Here is an 18,668-nt window from a genome sequence, read left to right as displayed (position 1 = left end):
ACCTACAGAGTGCACACTACGTGAAGTCTAGCAAGTTAGGTTAAACTAGTGTGCATACGCATTTACAGTGCATTTTTTCACTGCATGATTGAGTTAAAATGCATTTGATGACCACCATATTCAAGACATGGAGGCGGAAAATGTATATATTTATATCATTTCATACAGTTAATCAGTATCACACGAAGAGTGCAGGTTTTTTTTCTCCAAAAATCATTGTGATTACAAATGTGATATTGATTTTATACAACAGTTTAAAAAACAAGAAGATTAAGAGACAAAAATCATTCCAAAAACAGCCACAGTGCTGTATTGTCTCTGTGCAACATGACAGTGTTTCGTTCCTGAATGAATCAGCAGATTATTGATTCGATTCAGTTTGCCTGGAAACAGCCCAAATGTCTTCTAATTCTAAATTGCCTGGATAATTGTAAGAATTTTCCAAAAAAAAAAAAAAAAAAAACACACATCATGCACACTTTTAGAAAAAATGATTTTATAAAAGTAAAAATTCCCATAAAATGTAAAAACTAGGGCTGGTCCGAATACCATTTTTTTGAGCTTCGAAGCTTCGGTAGTAAGCAACACCGAATATTCGAAGCTTCGGGGGGAGGCGACACATTAAGCATGATTAAACTTTTATTAAACTACAGAACAGCACGAGCCGGAAGCGGCATGCATGCCTCACGCTTATATGCTTAGAACGGACACTGCACTAGTGATAAAACAGGTCTCTTAAATGCAATACTTTTAATGAGGTAGTCTAAGATTTTTCTAACAAATCAGAAATTAGCAGCACAGTAATTATTGACACCGTAAAGGCTAGGCTATTTAAATAAGTACAGAAAAAGTTTAACGAACTGTAATAAATAAAGAAACTGTAGCATACTTTCAATAACAGCATCACATTTTAATTAACAAACAGTTTAAATAAAATGAAATGAATTCCCTTATATACAATAAAACAAACTGTAATAGGCTAAATAGAACAAGGTAACTTCAGGCTGGCTAGACAGCTCACATTACAAAAAAACAAACTATTTCTTTACAAAGTCAAACTTTCAAATAAATCACAATAAATCAGGTTGCAAGCTAAAGCTACTTAGACTACGTTACCTACTAGAGATGCGCGGATGAGCTCAAACGTCACCCGAATCCGCAGCTTCAAATAAATGATCCGCCCGCCACCCACCCGCACCTATAATTTTCTCTAATTTAGCTAACCACACCCGATCTTCCTATTACAATTATTCTCAGTTTTGCATGATGATATGATGAATGGATGGTTCATTTTAACAGCTGATCTGCACATCCCTGCATACTTATATACGCTTAATCACTCGTGCTTTTAAAGCCAAATCCACGCTGAAAAGAATGTTAACTGACATCTGGAACGTGACTCTCCGCAATCTCTGATAAAAATCGGTCGGGTTTTCTCTATATTAGAGCTGTTCTGAACATACTATTTGAACGCATACTTGATCCTTGGACTGAAAAGTCTACAGGGGTTCACCAGTTTAAGAAATTTCAGACTGTAAAATTCAGCTTTCATTTTTAAGGTATTGTTTTAGTTGTAATGTGCTGATTAAAATTAGTAATCAATAATAATTATTATTTTACAACTCGACACCCTGACATGCTCTCACGTATAAACTGGCAGTATCTGTGGTGAAGGAGAGGATAGAGCGGGCGCATCAGCCGCAATCATCAAATATATTTAAAAGGAAGCCGGTCTTTACTGGCTGTTTAGAGAAAACCACTGCATTACCATACCCAATAACATTAACACAGGCTTAACTCTCTCTACCTCCAAACTTCATCTGGAATGCCACCATTTCTGTCACTGCAACTTTTCGAACAGGCGAACACACACACAAATGAAATCGTCTGCCTGATAAAAAAATAAGTATTTAAAACAGGTTCATATTTAAGAAAATGTAGTTAATACTTGCATCATTATTGATATTATCCACCCGTTATGCATGAATGAGAACCGTTTTGCAGGGGATGCCAGGTGTTTAAAAAAAAAAGAAACAAAAAAAAAAAGAAGAATATTCGAATCTCAAAATTGAAAATTGAATGCCAACCCACCGAATAAATATTTGAATAATCGACTATTCTAGTGCAGCCCTAGTAAAAACCAATTTAAACTAACTGGAAAAGATTCATTTCTAGCACTGCTATGAACTGACCACAAGAATATGTAGACTATTAAGTCCATGGGAGTCCACACTCACTTTTTCATCAACTCACAACCCCCTTGTTTTTATTTCAAATTTCTTTTATTAGGTTTTCTACATGGAAAATTTACTCAACATATTACAACATTCTTTTAAATTGTCCTTCCATGTTGTTACTAATACTACCCCAAACAAACACTTCCCTCCCTCAGCAGTCTATAACTTCCCATTGAGAAAAGTAAAAAAAAAAAAAAAAAAAAAAAAAAAAAAAAAATATATATATAATAATAATAATAATAATATTATATATATATATATATATATATATAATAAAAACAGGTAAAGGGAAAGGTTAATAAATAAATAAATAAATAAATAAAATAAATAAATAAATAAATAATTGTATTTATATACTATTGCTCAGTTTAAGTATCAAGAGTCAACTTATCAAAGGTCTTTAAAGAACCACAACCCCCTTGTTTTTTAGATGGCCATATGAACGTGTGTGTCAACGTGTAGGTCACCATGTTTACTGATGGATTAAGACACAGCTTACATACTATATAAGCCTCTTTACAATAAGGAAATGCTCAGTCTGCCCAACAAACCCTTCCTTTGATAGAAACCACCTGCAGAAAACTGCAAACACACACAGGAGTTCCTCCAGAACGAACATCCAGACTAATGCTGCTTTTTGAGCCCGTAAATCACGACTTCAAACCACGACTCATGACTTTGTAGCATTCCAAGCAAGTCACGCCAAACTGCCTGAGTGCATTTATTATTATTATATTATTATTAATTTGATTGCAACGTTATATTGTCCTAAAGTGTATTTTTCCACCGTGTACCACTTGCATAAACACCACATCCGTAGGGGCTGACATTGTTGTTTCGTGGGCTATGTCACGTCAGAACTCAGAACTGGGAGAACATCGATCTAGCAGAAGTTCACGAGTGGGAAGTCACGGGTTTGACTGCCGCTCCAGTTCACTTTCACGGGTAGAATGTTGGAAAAACACTGGTAACGGTTTGCCTGGAACACGACATGATTGATTTAGCATCAGAAGAAGCAGAGGACAAGACCAACATCTTGAGCACATGCTTACAGTAGCAAATTAAACATTTACTGTATCTGCTACAATATCAGCAGTGGCTTTTATCCTGACCGTGTTCACTTAGCCTGGACGGATCTTGAGAAAATACCAAACTCTGAAAATCACAACTGGCCAATATTTACCTCCCTTAATATACAGGTGCTGGTCATATAATTATAATATCTTGTATAAAAAGTTGATTTATTTCACCAATTCCATTCAAGAAGTGAAACTTGTATAATGTACACATTCATTCCACACAGACTGATATATTTCAAGTGTTTATTTATTTTAATTTTGGTGATTATAACTGACAACTAATGAAAACCCCAATTCAGTATCTCAGAAAATTAGAATATTGTGAAAAGGTTCAGTATTGAAGACACCTGGTGCCACTCTAATCAGCTAATTAACTCAAAACACCTGCAAACTGCAACTTCCAACAGGACTTGGCACCTGCACACAGTGCCAAAGCTACCAGTACCTGGTTTAAGGACCATGGTATCCCTGTTCTTAGTTGGCCAGCAAACTCGCCTGACCTTAACACCACAGAAAATCTATGGGGTATTGTGAAGAGGAAGATGCGATATGCCAGAGCCAACAATGCAGAAGAGCTGAAGGCCACTATCAGAGCAACCTGGGCTCTCATAACACCTGAGCAGTGCCACAGACTGATCGACTCCATGCCACGCCGCATCGCTGCAGTAATTCAGGCAAAAGGAGCCCCAACTAAGTATTGAGTGCTGGACATGCTCATACTTTTCATGTTCATACTTTTCAGTTGGCCAAGATTTCTAAAAACCCTTTCTTTGTATTGGTCTGAAGTAATATTCTAATTTTCTGAGATACTGAATTGGGGTTTTCATTAGTTGTCAGTTATAATCACCAAAATTAAAAGAAATAAATACTTGAAATATATCAGTCTGTGTGGAATCAATGTATACATTATACAACTTTCACTTCTTGAATGGAATTAGTGAAATAAATCAACTTTTTGAAGATATTCTAATTATATGACTAGCACCTGTATTAATGCTTTGATTTTATTCGCCCCAAATGTGACCCTGGACCACAAAACCAGTCATAAGGTTAAATTTTACAAAACTGAGATGTATACATCACATGAAAGCTCAATAAATAAGCTTTCTATTGATATATGGTTTGTTAGGATAGGACAATATTTGGCCGAGATACATCTATTGGAAAATCTGGAATCTGAGGGTGCAGAAAAAATCAAAATACTGAGAAAATCACCTTTAAAGTTGTCCAAATTAAGTTCTTAACAATGCATTTTACTAATCAAAAATTACATTTTGATATTTATAGTAGGAATTTCACAAAACAATCTTCATGGAACATGATATTTCCTTAATTTCCTAATGATTTTTGGCATAAAAGAAAAATCAATAATTTTGACCCAAACCATATATTTTTGGCTATTGCTACAAATATACCCCAGCGACTTAAGACTGGTTTTATGGTCCAGGGTCACAAATGAGCTTGTCCTAATAATCTTTTATCAAATTGTAATATCTTGCTTCACCTCTGAAAAGATATTTGGCAGACATTAATGACAAGCACCAGTCACACAGCTATTAGCCACTGCTTGGAAAAGCTCCCATACAGGTCTGGCTCTATTCTAATTTGCAATTTCCATTTTCCCATCCTCCATTTCTGTTCTCTTGAGAAAAGCCTTGTTGCTTTACTCAGAAACATGGCAAATTACAAAATAATCTGGGTTGCAAATGTTGTTTAGTCTTTACATAACAGCTTTAAGAGATCTCTCCCTGCGTCACTGATCAGTGTGGGTCCAAAATACACAGATTCTCATGTCCTCTGTCATCAAGATCTTACACCTGAGCTATGACCAGTTAACAGGCAGATACTAATGGTATTCATGTCTAGTCTAGTTTGTGGATGAGCAGTGCATTCGGCTCTGTTCTGTTGCGTTCACTTCAGCTATTTTTGGACACAGTAACACATCCTGTGTGAACGCCCACTTTCTTGTCTCCCGCTGCAGTCACAACAGCAGCATCCTTACTTCTTGTCATTCGACACAGATGAACACAGCCATTAACTTAATACTCCCTTGGCTTGGTCTCGTTTCAGGTGTAGGCTAGTCAAACTAATGAGGATCTGGGCTGTTAACAACACAAAGGTTTCCATTTAATCCATCAATTTCTCCATTTTAAAATAATGAAATTCTTTTCTTTTTTGTGCTTTATTTAAAACATTTTTGGAGGCTTTTTTTTAAATGCCAAAAATAGACAAATTCCTGGTTCATTTGGGTCAATAAATACAATTTGACATTTATGCAGAAGGTAAATTTAAGACTTCTGTTCTGATTTTTACATGATGACACAAATGAACCACTGAAGAGGTTTTGCTAAATGCACAAATTCATTTGCAGAATGAATTTAATTTCCTAACTTGAGGTTTGGTGGACAATGGACATGACTATAAACCTCAACAGGCTTCTTAAATGATCCTGACTAGTCGATTTGGAAAACGTGTGGTTTTGCGCATCAAACAGACAGTAAATGCATGAATGCGATTAAAGGCCGGGACGCGTGACATACTAATTAAAGGCTGAATGGAGCCAATGAGAGCCTTATTAACCCTGCAATCTGTGAAGCATACAGCACTAAGGATATCTGCTGAACATGAAACAAGTTAAAGTGATCTGAAGATCTGGCATCCTCTTACAAACATCACACAATAAACCAGCACCACTGCACTGATCAGAATAGACATGGGCCGGTATAAGATTCTGACGGTATGATAACCTTGGATAAAAATATCACGGTTTCACGGTATTGTAATTACTGCTCTACAATGATATATTTAAATGTCTGGGTAAAAAAACAATTTTATTTTTTTTAACTGAACACAGTATATTTTATTTTAGGAAACATATAGAACATTTTGTAACATTGAACATCAGGCAAAATAATTAAAATAAATAATTGAATCTTCTTAATTAAATTAAATTGCAGTCATTTGTGTGAGCCTAAGCCTGCAGCTCAACAATTATCAACAAAATAAAATTTTCAAAAACAAATCCTTCTTAATAGAAAAAATGCAATCACTAATCACAGCAAAAATATGACCATTAGTGACAGTTCCAAAAATGAACAAACACTCAAAGACACAGGAGAGCCAGACAGTGTTTTTTTTTTTTTTTTTTTGTGTGTGTAATATTTGTTACCTGTAGTAGACGAACCGCTTCTCAATATTATCAACTCATCGTTACCTTTAGGTCACGTCCCAAAACCATTTAAACTAGCGGTTATTAAGCCTCTTATTAAGAAACCACAGCTAGACCCTAGTAAACTGGCAAATTACAGACCCAATTCTAATCTTCCGTTTAGGTCTAAAATTTTAGAAAAAGTTGTGTCTGCTCAATTGTGCCCCTTTCTGCAAAAAATAATTGGAAAATGAGAATTTAGGTTTCAGGCCCCACCATAGCACAGAATCTGCACTTGTAAAAATCACATATGACTTGCTTCTTGCGTCAGACAAAGGCTGCATCTATGGAGTTAGAATTGTTGCTTAATTCCAAATAAATACATTATGATCCACAAATAAATGTAAAGCGATTGACAAAAACCAAGCATATTCACAAAATAAATCAAATGAGATCCACAAATAAATCTTAGAGTTCCACAAACATGAATTATATTCACAAGTAAAAAAAATTGAATTGCAAATAAAACAAAAAAAACCATACTCACAAATATTTTTTTTTTATTCTACAAACACAACTTTGCCCGGCATTTATATGTGAATCGCGTACTGTGCATTTGTAAATCGCTGCGCGTATTTGTGGATTTTGAAACATTTGAAGCGTCAAGACTCAAACTAATCCACAAATGGATGGACTCCACCCACCTTCTACTTAAGCCAATCAGATACCGGCCACGTGGGGCTGACCAATCGTTGCACGTTCTCGCTCCAGCCAATCATGTTTTTACAGTGACCGTAAGGGGACACCTTCGGTTCACTTATGTTTGTCTTGGCCACTACATTTAACTCGTGGGAACATGATATTATGTTATATGTTATACGTCATTATTTTCCCCTTCATTTCGATCTCTTAACGTTCTGAATGTAGGTTCTATGACTGGGATATTTACTGGAATGCAGTTCAAACAAAATAAAATATATGTTCAATTCAACCTTTAAACTACATTCCAGTAAAACTCAGTCATACAGCATATGTCAAGAATTTACAGTACCATTTCCATATAGAACGTTAAGAGATCAAAATTAAGGGGGAAACGAATATAAACAAAAATATAAAAATATATACATAATAATAGGCTAATAATAATAGTAATTATAATAATGATGACGATAATAATAATACAAATACGGAAAAAAGACGACCAGTTAATAGAAGGAATGTCATGTAGGCCTATTTTACTGTGTGACGATAAATGATTTCCAAATGAAACTACATGAATAATTCACTCTTCACTGAAACACTATATTTGTCTGTTAATTAAACTAAATAAAATACAATATATGTTAAATTCAACCTTTGAACTGCAAAGAACCTACATTCAAAACATTAAGAGATCGAAATGAAGGGGAAAATAACGAATATGACTAATAAAATATAATACATAATATATAACATACATAACATATGAGGTTCCCACAAATTAATATCTTGTGGCCACAACATAATATCATGTTCTCACGAGTTCAAATGTCGTGGCCACGACAAACATAAGTGAAAACGTGATTGGCTGGAGCGAGAACGTGCAACGATTGGTCAGCCCCACGTGGCCGATATCTGATTGGCTTAAGTAGAAGGTGGGTGGAGTCCATCCATTTGTGGATTAGTTTGAGTCTTGACGCTTCAAATGTTTCAAAATCCACAAATACGTGCAGCGATCTACAAATGCACAGTACGCGATTCACATATAAATGCCGGGCAAAGTTGTGTTTGTAGAATAAAAAAAAAATATTTGTGAGTATGTTTTTTTTATTTGCAATTCAATTTTTTTTACTTGTGAATATAATTCATGTTTGTGGAACTCTAAGATTTATTTGTGGATCTCATTTGATTTATTTTGTGAATATGCTTGGTTTTTGTCAATTGCTTTACATTTATTTGTGGATCATAATGTATTTATTTGGAATTAAGCAACAATTCTAACTCCATATGCGTCTCATTGCTGGTTTTACGTGATCTTAGTGCTGCGTTCGACACTGTTGATCATATACTCATAGATCGATAACCAAACTATACGGGTATTCAAAGGCAGGCTTTAAGATGGTTCAGATCCTACTCGCCCGATTACCACTTTATTTAAATGGGGAGTCATCTCAATTATCAACAGTAAAGTATGGAGTGCAGCAAAGATCTGTCCTAGGTCCTCTGCTCTTCTCAATATACATGTTGCCCTTTGGTTAGGGCTGTGTAAATAATCGGTTGCAATTATCATGCGCATCTCATCAGCATTATTGGAGGCGATACATCTCGATAATGAATGCGATATTGCGTAGCTTGTCAATGAACTACGACTTTGTGTAGTAAATGCCGCTCTATCTGACAGCATGTGAATGAGATTTACAACTAATCACAGAACCAGCATTGCTGACGCGCTGCGCATGATAATTGCATCCGATTATTCGCACATCCCTATCCTTGGTAATATTATTAGAAAACATGGGATTAGTTTCCATAGTTATGCTGATGACACTCAACTACATATTTCAACAAGACCAGATGAAAATTCTAAATTATCTAAGCTAACAGTGTGTTACTAATGTAATAGATTGGATGACCAATAACTTTTTCCAATTAAATTCAGATAATACAAAGATATATTGAACCAAAAAAAACACAACAGTACAATGGTTGGATGTACTTCAAAGTCCTTTTAAGACAAGTCACGTCACTCGGCGGCCATCTTTGAAACGCCTCTCGGGCATCAAAGTGCAGCTCCCATCTCTTTGAATGGGGAAACATCAAATTCTCAAAAACTGTTCGCCAAACTTACGATTAAATTTCATATTTGAAATCTCCAAAGAAATCCAACAAGAACTGCCTCATAAATATAGTTCCTTGTGCTTGAATAGCGTTTAAAAAACGCTTATTTTTCCGGCTAGATGAGCCAGTGCGCATGCGCAGTACTGAACGCACGTCTTAGAGCGCCGGCTGTTTCTATAGCAACCGGGACTTCTAACGGCAGATGCAGTGACGCGCTGACTTTACTGATCAACGATTGGCTCTTTCACTAAGAAGGCGGAGCTTCGCGACCATGATGACCGTTTCAGTGTTCCCTATTCAAAACTACACGAGTGACATGTCTTTGGTATTCTATAGTCTTTGATGTACTTCCTCTTAGGGATGCACCGAAATGAAAATTCTTGGCCGAAACAGAGCAAAATTACATTGACATTTTATTTATTTCGCAATTTACTTTAAATTACTAAGTTTGTAAAATAATATACATTTAAGACCCACTTCTTGAATCAGGCATGTGTTTTTAATGTACAAATAAATGCAGCCTTGCTGAGCAAAGGATAATGTTATAATAAATGTATTAATAGAGCTGTTGTAATGATTGTTATCATAATTGTGTTACTTTATTTTATTTTACAGAACAACAGTAAAATTACAGTACTAACATTTATGAATGTTGACTGTTATTTTGGCTGAAAACCTGCAAGAAGACCTTGGTATTTGCTGACAGCAGCAGATTTATCATCACGCAGATATTCCTGGTGCTTTGGACTTTGAATCCTGGCTAAGGAGCTGGTGCAGCGCTGTCAGAATAAATACAACTGGTGCGTGTATTAGACAACAGAACGTTCTGTAGTTTATTGACTAATGGTTTAAGACCATTTGGTGATTTCAGTCATCATACAGTAACCAGCAACAACCAGCCCTTTCTCTTCTCATGGAAGACATGCGATGCGATACTAAACAGTCTCTCGCTGTCGGTGCTTGGAATTATTTTTGTGTCTTTCTCAGACAGTTTTGATTGCATTCACATCATTGTTCGGGAAAAATTTATTCAGCCTTTTCACTATTTGGTGTATCCCTACTTCCTCTACAGTCAAAAATATGTTTGTTATATTAGACAGCAACTTGTCTTTTGAAAATCGTATTTCCCATGTTAGAAAAACAGCATTCTTCCATCTTAGAAACACTGCTCAGCTACGGAACATGATTCCTGATAAATCTAGATGAAAGACACAGCTCTTTACCCAAGCATTCACATAATGCATCTCATAACCTTATACTTCATTTATTTTTGATCAAATGCACATTTTCACTTTTTGCTTGGAACAGCAGCAAATTTTTCTCTGTTTCTGTGGTAACTAAGAATTACACACGCTTCAGTCTGAATCCAACCCTTACGAAGATCTGAGATGACCGAACACTTAAGACGACATGATGCCAACCCTGGCCTGAACCAACATACAAAACTACCAAATTTTGACTCCAACATATATCATTGCCATTAATAGTGTTCAGCATTTGTTTGAAAACATGTCATTAACTAACTGCATGATTTTTACTGCACATTTCTGCCATAGTCACCAATAAGCTACTCCTAAATGTAATGTGGAAACTGAAATGTTCTGTGAAGCTGCTTTGCAATGACCTGAAAAGCACTATACAAATAAAGGGATGAATTTCAAATGAATTTAATTGAATTATAAATCCATCTTTCCATGACTCGATTAACTAATTTAAGAATGACTGCAGTAATGCCAATGTTTCACATTTGAGGTTCGTATCGTATCTTCCTTTCCTGTCCTCACTGGCAGCGGGCTTTATGAAGCTCAGGGATGTTCAGAGCATTTTCCATGAGTCTGTGTGAGCGCAGCACTGTTGACACAGCACAAATTCACCTGATGTGGCTTCATCTGTCAGGCAGGACGCCAGAGCACCATTAACAGATTTGACTGAAGCAGGACTCCACAATCCACTCCATAAAACGCTTTTTGGCAGCCCACACAAGTACACACCATCAACACTAGGACCAATGATGAGGAGCTTTAATTACACACAAAGAAGCAAAAGAGCCACATCCTGCATAGAGACAGAACAGTACGGCTGTGCTGAGTTTACGCATGTTATGTTTTCTAATAACGTCAACATGTAATATTGCTTAAAACGGTTTATGCATTTCAACATTTATGCATTTGACAGATGCTTTTATCTAGTGCATTTAAAGAATGCATTTGATTAACTCATGCATTCCCTGGGAATGAACTGCAGGAATACTCTAATGTGCCAATGGAGAAACTGAATGGCCAGTGATCCTAAATCAATGCGGTTGAAATAGTGTGCAGTCACCATCCAGAGGAGGACTGGTGGATGGCCGTGTCTTAACACTCCGATGTCAATAATAATAATAAATCAACAATCTGTCACCAGCTAAACCTCTTGAAAAAAAGATCTCACATATAAAGCAAAGCCATCAGTGTTTGAATTCCTCAAATGAGCTTCCTGCAACAAAAGACCAATGTTTATGAAAAGAATGATTTCTCAACATGGTCCATTTCGTGCTCTACCTCTAATAACCTGCTGAACAAAATCAACAACAGTCCTGACCTAGTTTGCAGTGTTTTGCATTTTTACCCCAAATCCAGCCCAAACACAAGAGCAGACAAACCCGGACAGGACTCGAGTGTGTTTCTCTGTGGGTCTGTGATCACCATCAGCAACGCCACATTCCTGCAGCCACAGATACTTATCGACGAGCGCCGAACACAACACTGACGAACACAATGAGGAGAGGCTCTGTTAAACTACCACTGACATGTTTAAGTCAAGCTGAAACTTTCAAATGAAAATCTGAACATCTCTACCAAGCTCAACAACAAGAACCCGGAGCCCAAGTCAGAGAGCTTCTGTCAGCTGTCAACGCACATATGATTTTAAGTCTTAAACATTTGCTTTTGTGTGTTGCAACTTTGTTGTTGCAAAATTATGCTGATTTAAAGATGCATAGATATTTTGAGCTGGCTAACCCGTCAAAATAACAAGAGTGATGTGGCATTGTCTTGAACGCATCAGTTACATTGAGCTAAAAATGCCATCATTTCACGTTATATGAATTTAATCACGGTTATACCTAATCCAGCAATTATTGTTAAAAAATAAAAATTAATGAAAATGACATTTTCCTATCAGACAAAATCTAGTCATCAGCATCTGCTCGTCCCCTCAAACACATCCAGAGTCCTGCTGCTTGACTTATTTCTGACCTTCTATCACGTTACGCTTTGGCTCAGGCTGACAGTATCCAGTCAGGATAACGTTACGGATCTACACTGCTGCCAGCGCTTCAACACAGCTTCCCAAACCACATGAAGATCTCCACCATCTAGGCACTGCCCCTTGCACATCATGAGTGCAACAGATCAGTGGATTGTGTGCCTTCATCAGTCTTCAGTCTTTCTCTGATTGTGGAGTTCGCAGGGAATCTGGTTTTTAGACTGACTGTTCATCATGTGGACAGATCGTTTTTCTTCCTGCAAGTTCACATTGGTTGTCATCTAACATGTAGGCCTGCTGCGATAGTCGGTGTTGATGGTGAAACCGGTATGAGTCAGCAACACCAGTTGTCACTTGTCCACAGCGGCACTGCCCTCACCGCCGTTTTAATTTTTTATAGTAATAAAAATAATGTAGTTTAGTTAAGAGAACAGACAACACAATTAAAATTGAACTTGGCCGCTCTATGCTTTTTGCCGAACGACAGTCGTATCGCAGATCAGATTTCATTTATTAAGTGAAGAGAGCGAGTCGCGCTGACTGACAAGAAGACAAGACGATGGCGGAAGAGTTTAAAAACTAAAATGCAAAAGCACCTGTATTAAAAATACTTTGGATTCTGAAAAGCCTGTTGACTTCTGCATTTATCTAAGGTAATTGTGAAGCAACTGTGAAGTTGCTTTGACACAATCTGTATTGTTAAAAGCGCTTTATCAAAATAAAGGTAATTGTGGAAGTTTCATATTTATTTGGTTCCACAGTGTTTGCTGATTTTTAGTTAAATTGTGTATTTTTTATTTTATATTACATCAAGGTGTATGCCGTGCCTCTAGGCTTTCTTATCCGTTTCACTAATAAACGTTCTACATTACTTATTTATTTGGTTCCAGTGTTTACTTATTTTTAGTTTTGTATACCTATTTAAACCAATTTGTTCATTTATTTGTTATTTTACATTAGGCATATAACATGGTGTGTTTTTATCAGTGGTGGACGAAGTACACAAATCAAGCACTTGAGTAAAAGTACAGATACGTATAATACAATATTACTCCAGTTAAAGTAAAAGTACTCCTTTTTCAATTTTATTTGAGTGAAAGTATTCCATTTTTTGTGTACGTAAGTAAAAAAGTACTGAACTATTTTGCAATTTTATATGGGCTACTTAATTTTATAATAGCATTTTTTTTTATAATCCTACTGTTCAAAAAGCCTTGGATTTTCCCAAAATAACCACTGGGGGGGGGGGGGGGTGAAAACTTTTGAACAGGATGAAGATGTCTAAATTTTTCTTATTTTGTTGAAATATCGTTTTTTTTTTCTATTTAGTACTGCCCTTCGGAAGCAACAGAAAATACTTCTATGTTTCCCGGAAGACAAATTAAGTACAATTTACCTTCATCTTCAAATTCAAAAAGTTTTTACCCCCCGGCTCTTAATGCATCATGTTTCCTTCTGGAGCATTAGAAAATGTTTGAACCTTTTTCAATAGTTGTGTTTGAGTCCCTCAGTTGTCCTCAGTGTGAAAAGATGCATCTCAAAATCATACAGTCACTGCTGGAAAGGGTTCAAATATGCAGAAGCTGGAAGACTGAAGAATCTGCAGGACTGTAGAACAGTGCTCAGTTTAACTGTTCAGAACAAACAAGGGACTCATGAACAACAGTGGTAGATCATCCAGGGAACCACACACAGTATTAAGAACCTAGGTCCCAAACTTCTGATGGGGGTGACGGTTATTTTAATCACTTCAGCAATTTGTTTGTCTTGTGGGCTATATGTAAACATCTTTTATGTAAAACATCTTACTCAGGACAGTACTAAATAAAAAAAGAACATGCATTTTGTATGATCTCCCTTATTTTGTTAAAATTATTCACAGATTATGCAAGGGGCTCCCAAACTTTCACATGCCACTGTTTGACAGCAATGAAGACAACTGAACACCAGCATGTGCAGTTTGTCAAAGATTCTGTGCTACAGGTTAAACATTTTACAATCACATTACTTTACTATGTTTTTTAGGCATGTACTTAAAATATACAACCAGTGTACATGAACCAATGTAGCAATCATCAACTACCATTTGATACCATCACTGCTACACCATGCTACCACAGTAAACCATTACTGACACAATGTCTGTCTGTCTATATTTCTTTTAAGTGCTTCCAGGATTACTAACCCAGGCTAAAGAATGAGATCACCCAAGTTAATGGACCATGGGTTAATACTGCCAAGTCTATTTGAGTCAGAGAGAGAGGAAGTGCTACAAACAAGCAAACTCACTCCATATCCACTCTCAAATGAGGCACATATGAAGACATGCAGACACACACCAGAACATGCATGTGATTATGATATTAGCAACCAACAGACACAGGAAGTGACAGCTAATGAGGATATGAGAATATGGGGAGAGTGACGCTACTGCTGAACCCTGATCCACAAATACAGATACTAGTCCAACAACCCTTCACTAAATAAACATTTGGGATCAACGTTCACACCGAGCACAAACACTGAATGGTCACACTACGTCCCCTCAGATCTGGACAGAAGCATTATATGAGCCAAAAATACAAATATAAATATATATATATATATATATATATATATATATATATATATATATATATAACCACAGCCAAAAGCAACCAACACACCCATGAAACGCCACTTTGTCACTCAATTTGTAATAATGACATGCATAAACATTTTGAAACAGACTCCATGTTTTCCAGGCCACTGGGAGCCTGAGATTTTTGCATCTGTGCTTTCAGTGTGTTCATAAAGAACTACTGAATATTTAGGACTTTTTTGTGAAAACATTGGCAGGTTTTACATGCAAGCCCTACACCAATGACGTGACGTTGGAAGAAAAAATAATAATTCTCCTGAATCAACTTTCTAAACACTGTAAGATCTGGAACACTGAGGACCTGCACAGATTATAGATAATCTTACGATTGCAGCTGTTTAAGTTCACTCTGTGCTGTTACAATCACATTCCTAATCTGTATATCTTACAAAGTATCACAAAGTGACTCAAGCTTCACGATCCGACTGCTCTTTTATAATAGACCTGTGACTTGATTCAACATCAATAATCAACAGTAGGGATGCACCGAAATGAAAAGTCTTGGCCAAAGACTTGACCCCCCCATGTATTTTGTCATTTTTTTCACCATTGCATAAATTAAATAGCCAATATTTGGTTTTTACAGTTGTGTCTTGCTTTTCAAAAAAAAAAAAATCAATTACAAACAACAACTTAGAAATATTTACTTAACACTGAACATTTGTATCATTCTAGTGGACGTTATAGCCAACCAACAAAGCACAATTGAACTTAAAATAAATAAGTTAGTCAAATAATATTCTTTGGACATTTGTAAGATCCCCTTCTTGAATCAGGCGTGTGTTTTTAATTTACAAATAAATGCAGCCTTGCTGAGCAAAGGAGAATGTTAGAATAAATGCATTAATAGAGCTGTTGGAATGATTGTTATTATTTTTGTCTTTTTTTTATTTTATTTTATAGAACAACAGTAAAATTACAATGCTAACATTTATGAATGTTTTGGCAGAAACCCGCAAGAAGACCTCAGTACTACTTTTTGCTGACAGCAGCAGATTTATGAATGATTCTCATCACGCAGATTTTCCTTGCACTTTGGACTTTGAACCCTGGCTAAGGAGCTGCTGCAGCGCTGTCAGAATAAATACAATTGGTGCGTGTATTAGACAACAGAACGTTCTGTAGTTGATTGACTAATGGTTTAAGGCCATTTGATGATTTCAGTCATCATACAGTAACCTTTCTCTTCTCATGAAGTCTTGTGATGCGCTTCTAAACAGTCTCTCGCTGTCGCTGCTTGGAGTGATTTTTGCGTCTTTCTCGGACAGTTTTTAATGCTTCCACACTGCCCACATCTTTGTTGCGTTAGTGCACGCCTCTATTTGATCACGTCACATCATTGTTTGGTATAATTTATTTGGACTTTTTGCTTATTTGGCCGCTATTTTTGGCCGAATAATTTCGGTTGCTGAACATTCGGTGCATCCCTAACAAACCGCAATCTGTAAGACTGATGACGGCTCATTAAAGAGGGACTGTTACCTAAAAAAAATTATCTCACTAGCCTGAAACACTAATACAGCCAGTGAAAACAAACCACCATAGACAATGAAGAGCCAAGACTACACCAGGCAAAAGGATCCATGTCACCACCATGATTTTTTGCTATGACCACGTACACAACAAGGTATGCATGGTACATCAACACAGCATCATTGGTCAGTCAGCAGGGGAACAAGCTAAACCTTCAGAAAACTGCCTTGCTCAGGCTGTGAGACCAGCTAGAAACCACCTTTGGTCTTTTCAACCGAGATAGTGCTGTGGTACCACCATCACTCTTTAATGTACACACTGGACCAGGAGAAATGGAAACGCACCTGAAGTTCACACCAGGCCACCTCCACCCAGGTGTCTGTGTCCAGGCCCTTGTACACCGTCTTGAAGGAGCCGCGGCCGATCTCGATGTCAAACTTGAGAAAGCGTCCACCAGGAGAGGTGGCCACGGCCTTCATCTCAGCCTCCTCCTCGTTCTCCTCACTTGCCGCCTTTATGTTAGCCTTAACACCATCTGTCGTGTCCGTTTTGAGATCCGTTCTCTCCTTCTCCTCGTCTGCACTGGTGCCGTCTACGTCTTTCTGAGCCTTCTGGCTCTCCGTGCTCGATCCTTCTTGTAAACCAGATCGGACGGCCAGAGTTCGGTCCACAATGGTGCGCAGGTTGATGCTGAGCATCTTATTCTTCTCCTCGCACTCCGGGGCCACATCGTCCGTCTGGTCGTCATTATCGGTGAACCACAGACTCCTGCGGATGAACCTCTGGCGGGCGCCCGGTGGCCGTTTGGACGACGGGTAGGAGCTCGGGTCGCTGCCCGCACGCACCAGCGCTGAGTTCTCCAGTTTATTCACATTGCCCTCACTGATGGTCTCGTAGATGTTCAGCTTGAGCTCACACTGAGAGTTGGGCACGGAGGAAGGGCAGCAGTCGGGTTTGGGCTCCATGGTTTCAATCGGTCACACGTTCAGTATATGCTGGCGCCGCTCAGGATCGAACCACAGGGGAGCGGCAGCACTGACGCATTTTCCTAAACATCAGCGATAACAGGTCCACGCTCATCTGTGGGAACACAACATATTCATCACTACGCCGTTCAGGTTACACCACAGCTACTAATAAATCTTGCACAACATGCAATAGAAAGATCTGCCTACAGAAAGCATTGTGTGAACAAAGGTGGGGGTTTTTTACACTGGTGCAAGAAATTTTGTTTCATTGAAGAAAATAATTAGTCAGCTTTTGACTGAAATGTAAAAATGTTTTCTGCCGTTTTCCAAGCAAAACGAACCATAAAATGTCCGTGAAAATAAGACTGTTAAAAGTACTAATGGTAAATAGGCTATAATAATCTATTTAATATAAACACAAAGGTTCCATATGTATAACAGGTGAGCCATTTAAACTAAACCAGTATGCAAATTATGTGTCATTATTAAATATGCACGCATGTGTATATTATATCAGACGTCAGTACCAAACAGAATGCACATTTTTCTTAATTTAAAGCAGATACATTTAATGTATCAGACTACGAAGTCATTGTCAAAATGTTCCAAAGTAATAAAATAAAACTTGTAATACTTTAATTAATACGTATTTTACTTATATTTTACATCTGTTTTGCAAAAAGAGCAATAAAGCAAGATTTTAAAAATAAGCCAGCCAGAAATTATATGAAAAATGATTCAGGGTCAATTTTTTAACGATTTGCTGTGAAACATGATACATATTTACAGCCTGGGCAAATGTCACTTTAAGAGATTGGCCTCTAAATGCTAACCAATGCTAATCTAATCGACAGAGGCTTAATCATAACAATTAAATGTTTACAAAGACGCCTGTTTTATTTTGTATATTTCTGAAAGTTCCAAAATATTGCGGCAAAGTCCGAATTGCTAAATGCTTCACAATCCCTCGTTTAAGCCTGCAATATGTACCTAATAAGACGCTATGAGCGAGCGGCTTGCAAACGAATGAACGCCTGAAATGATGATGATGATGAGGAG

General features: G+C 37.1%; 1 protein-coding gene across 1 annotated transcript in view; it reads right to left on the bottom strand.

Annotated features, from left to right (window-relative positions):
- LOC141287665 (serine/threonine-protein kinase WNK2-like) overlaps positions 1–17,708 on the bottom strand; it is a 77,102-nt gene extending 59,394 nt beyond the window's left edge. Inside the window, exon 1 of the mRNA XM_073819813.1 lies at positions 16,986–17,708. Within this exon, the coding sequence (XP_073675914.1) occupies positions 16,986–17,606 (621 nt within the window). The 5' untranslated portion in view covers positions 17,607–17,708. The remainder of the gene's footprint in view (positions 1–16,985) is intronic.
- Positions 17,709–18,668: the final 960 nt, after the last annotated feature.

Source organism: Garra rufa, chromosome 15 (genome assembly GCF_049309525.1).
Source record: "Garra rufa chromosome 15, GarRuf1.0, whole genome shotgun sequence".
Classification (NCBI taxonomy): Eukaryota; Metazoa; Chordata; class Actinopteri; order Cypriniformes; family Cyprinidae; genus Garra; species Garra rufa.
This window is presented reverse-complemented; position numbering and strand designations above follow the sequence as displayed.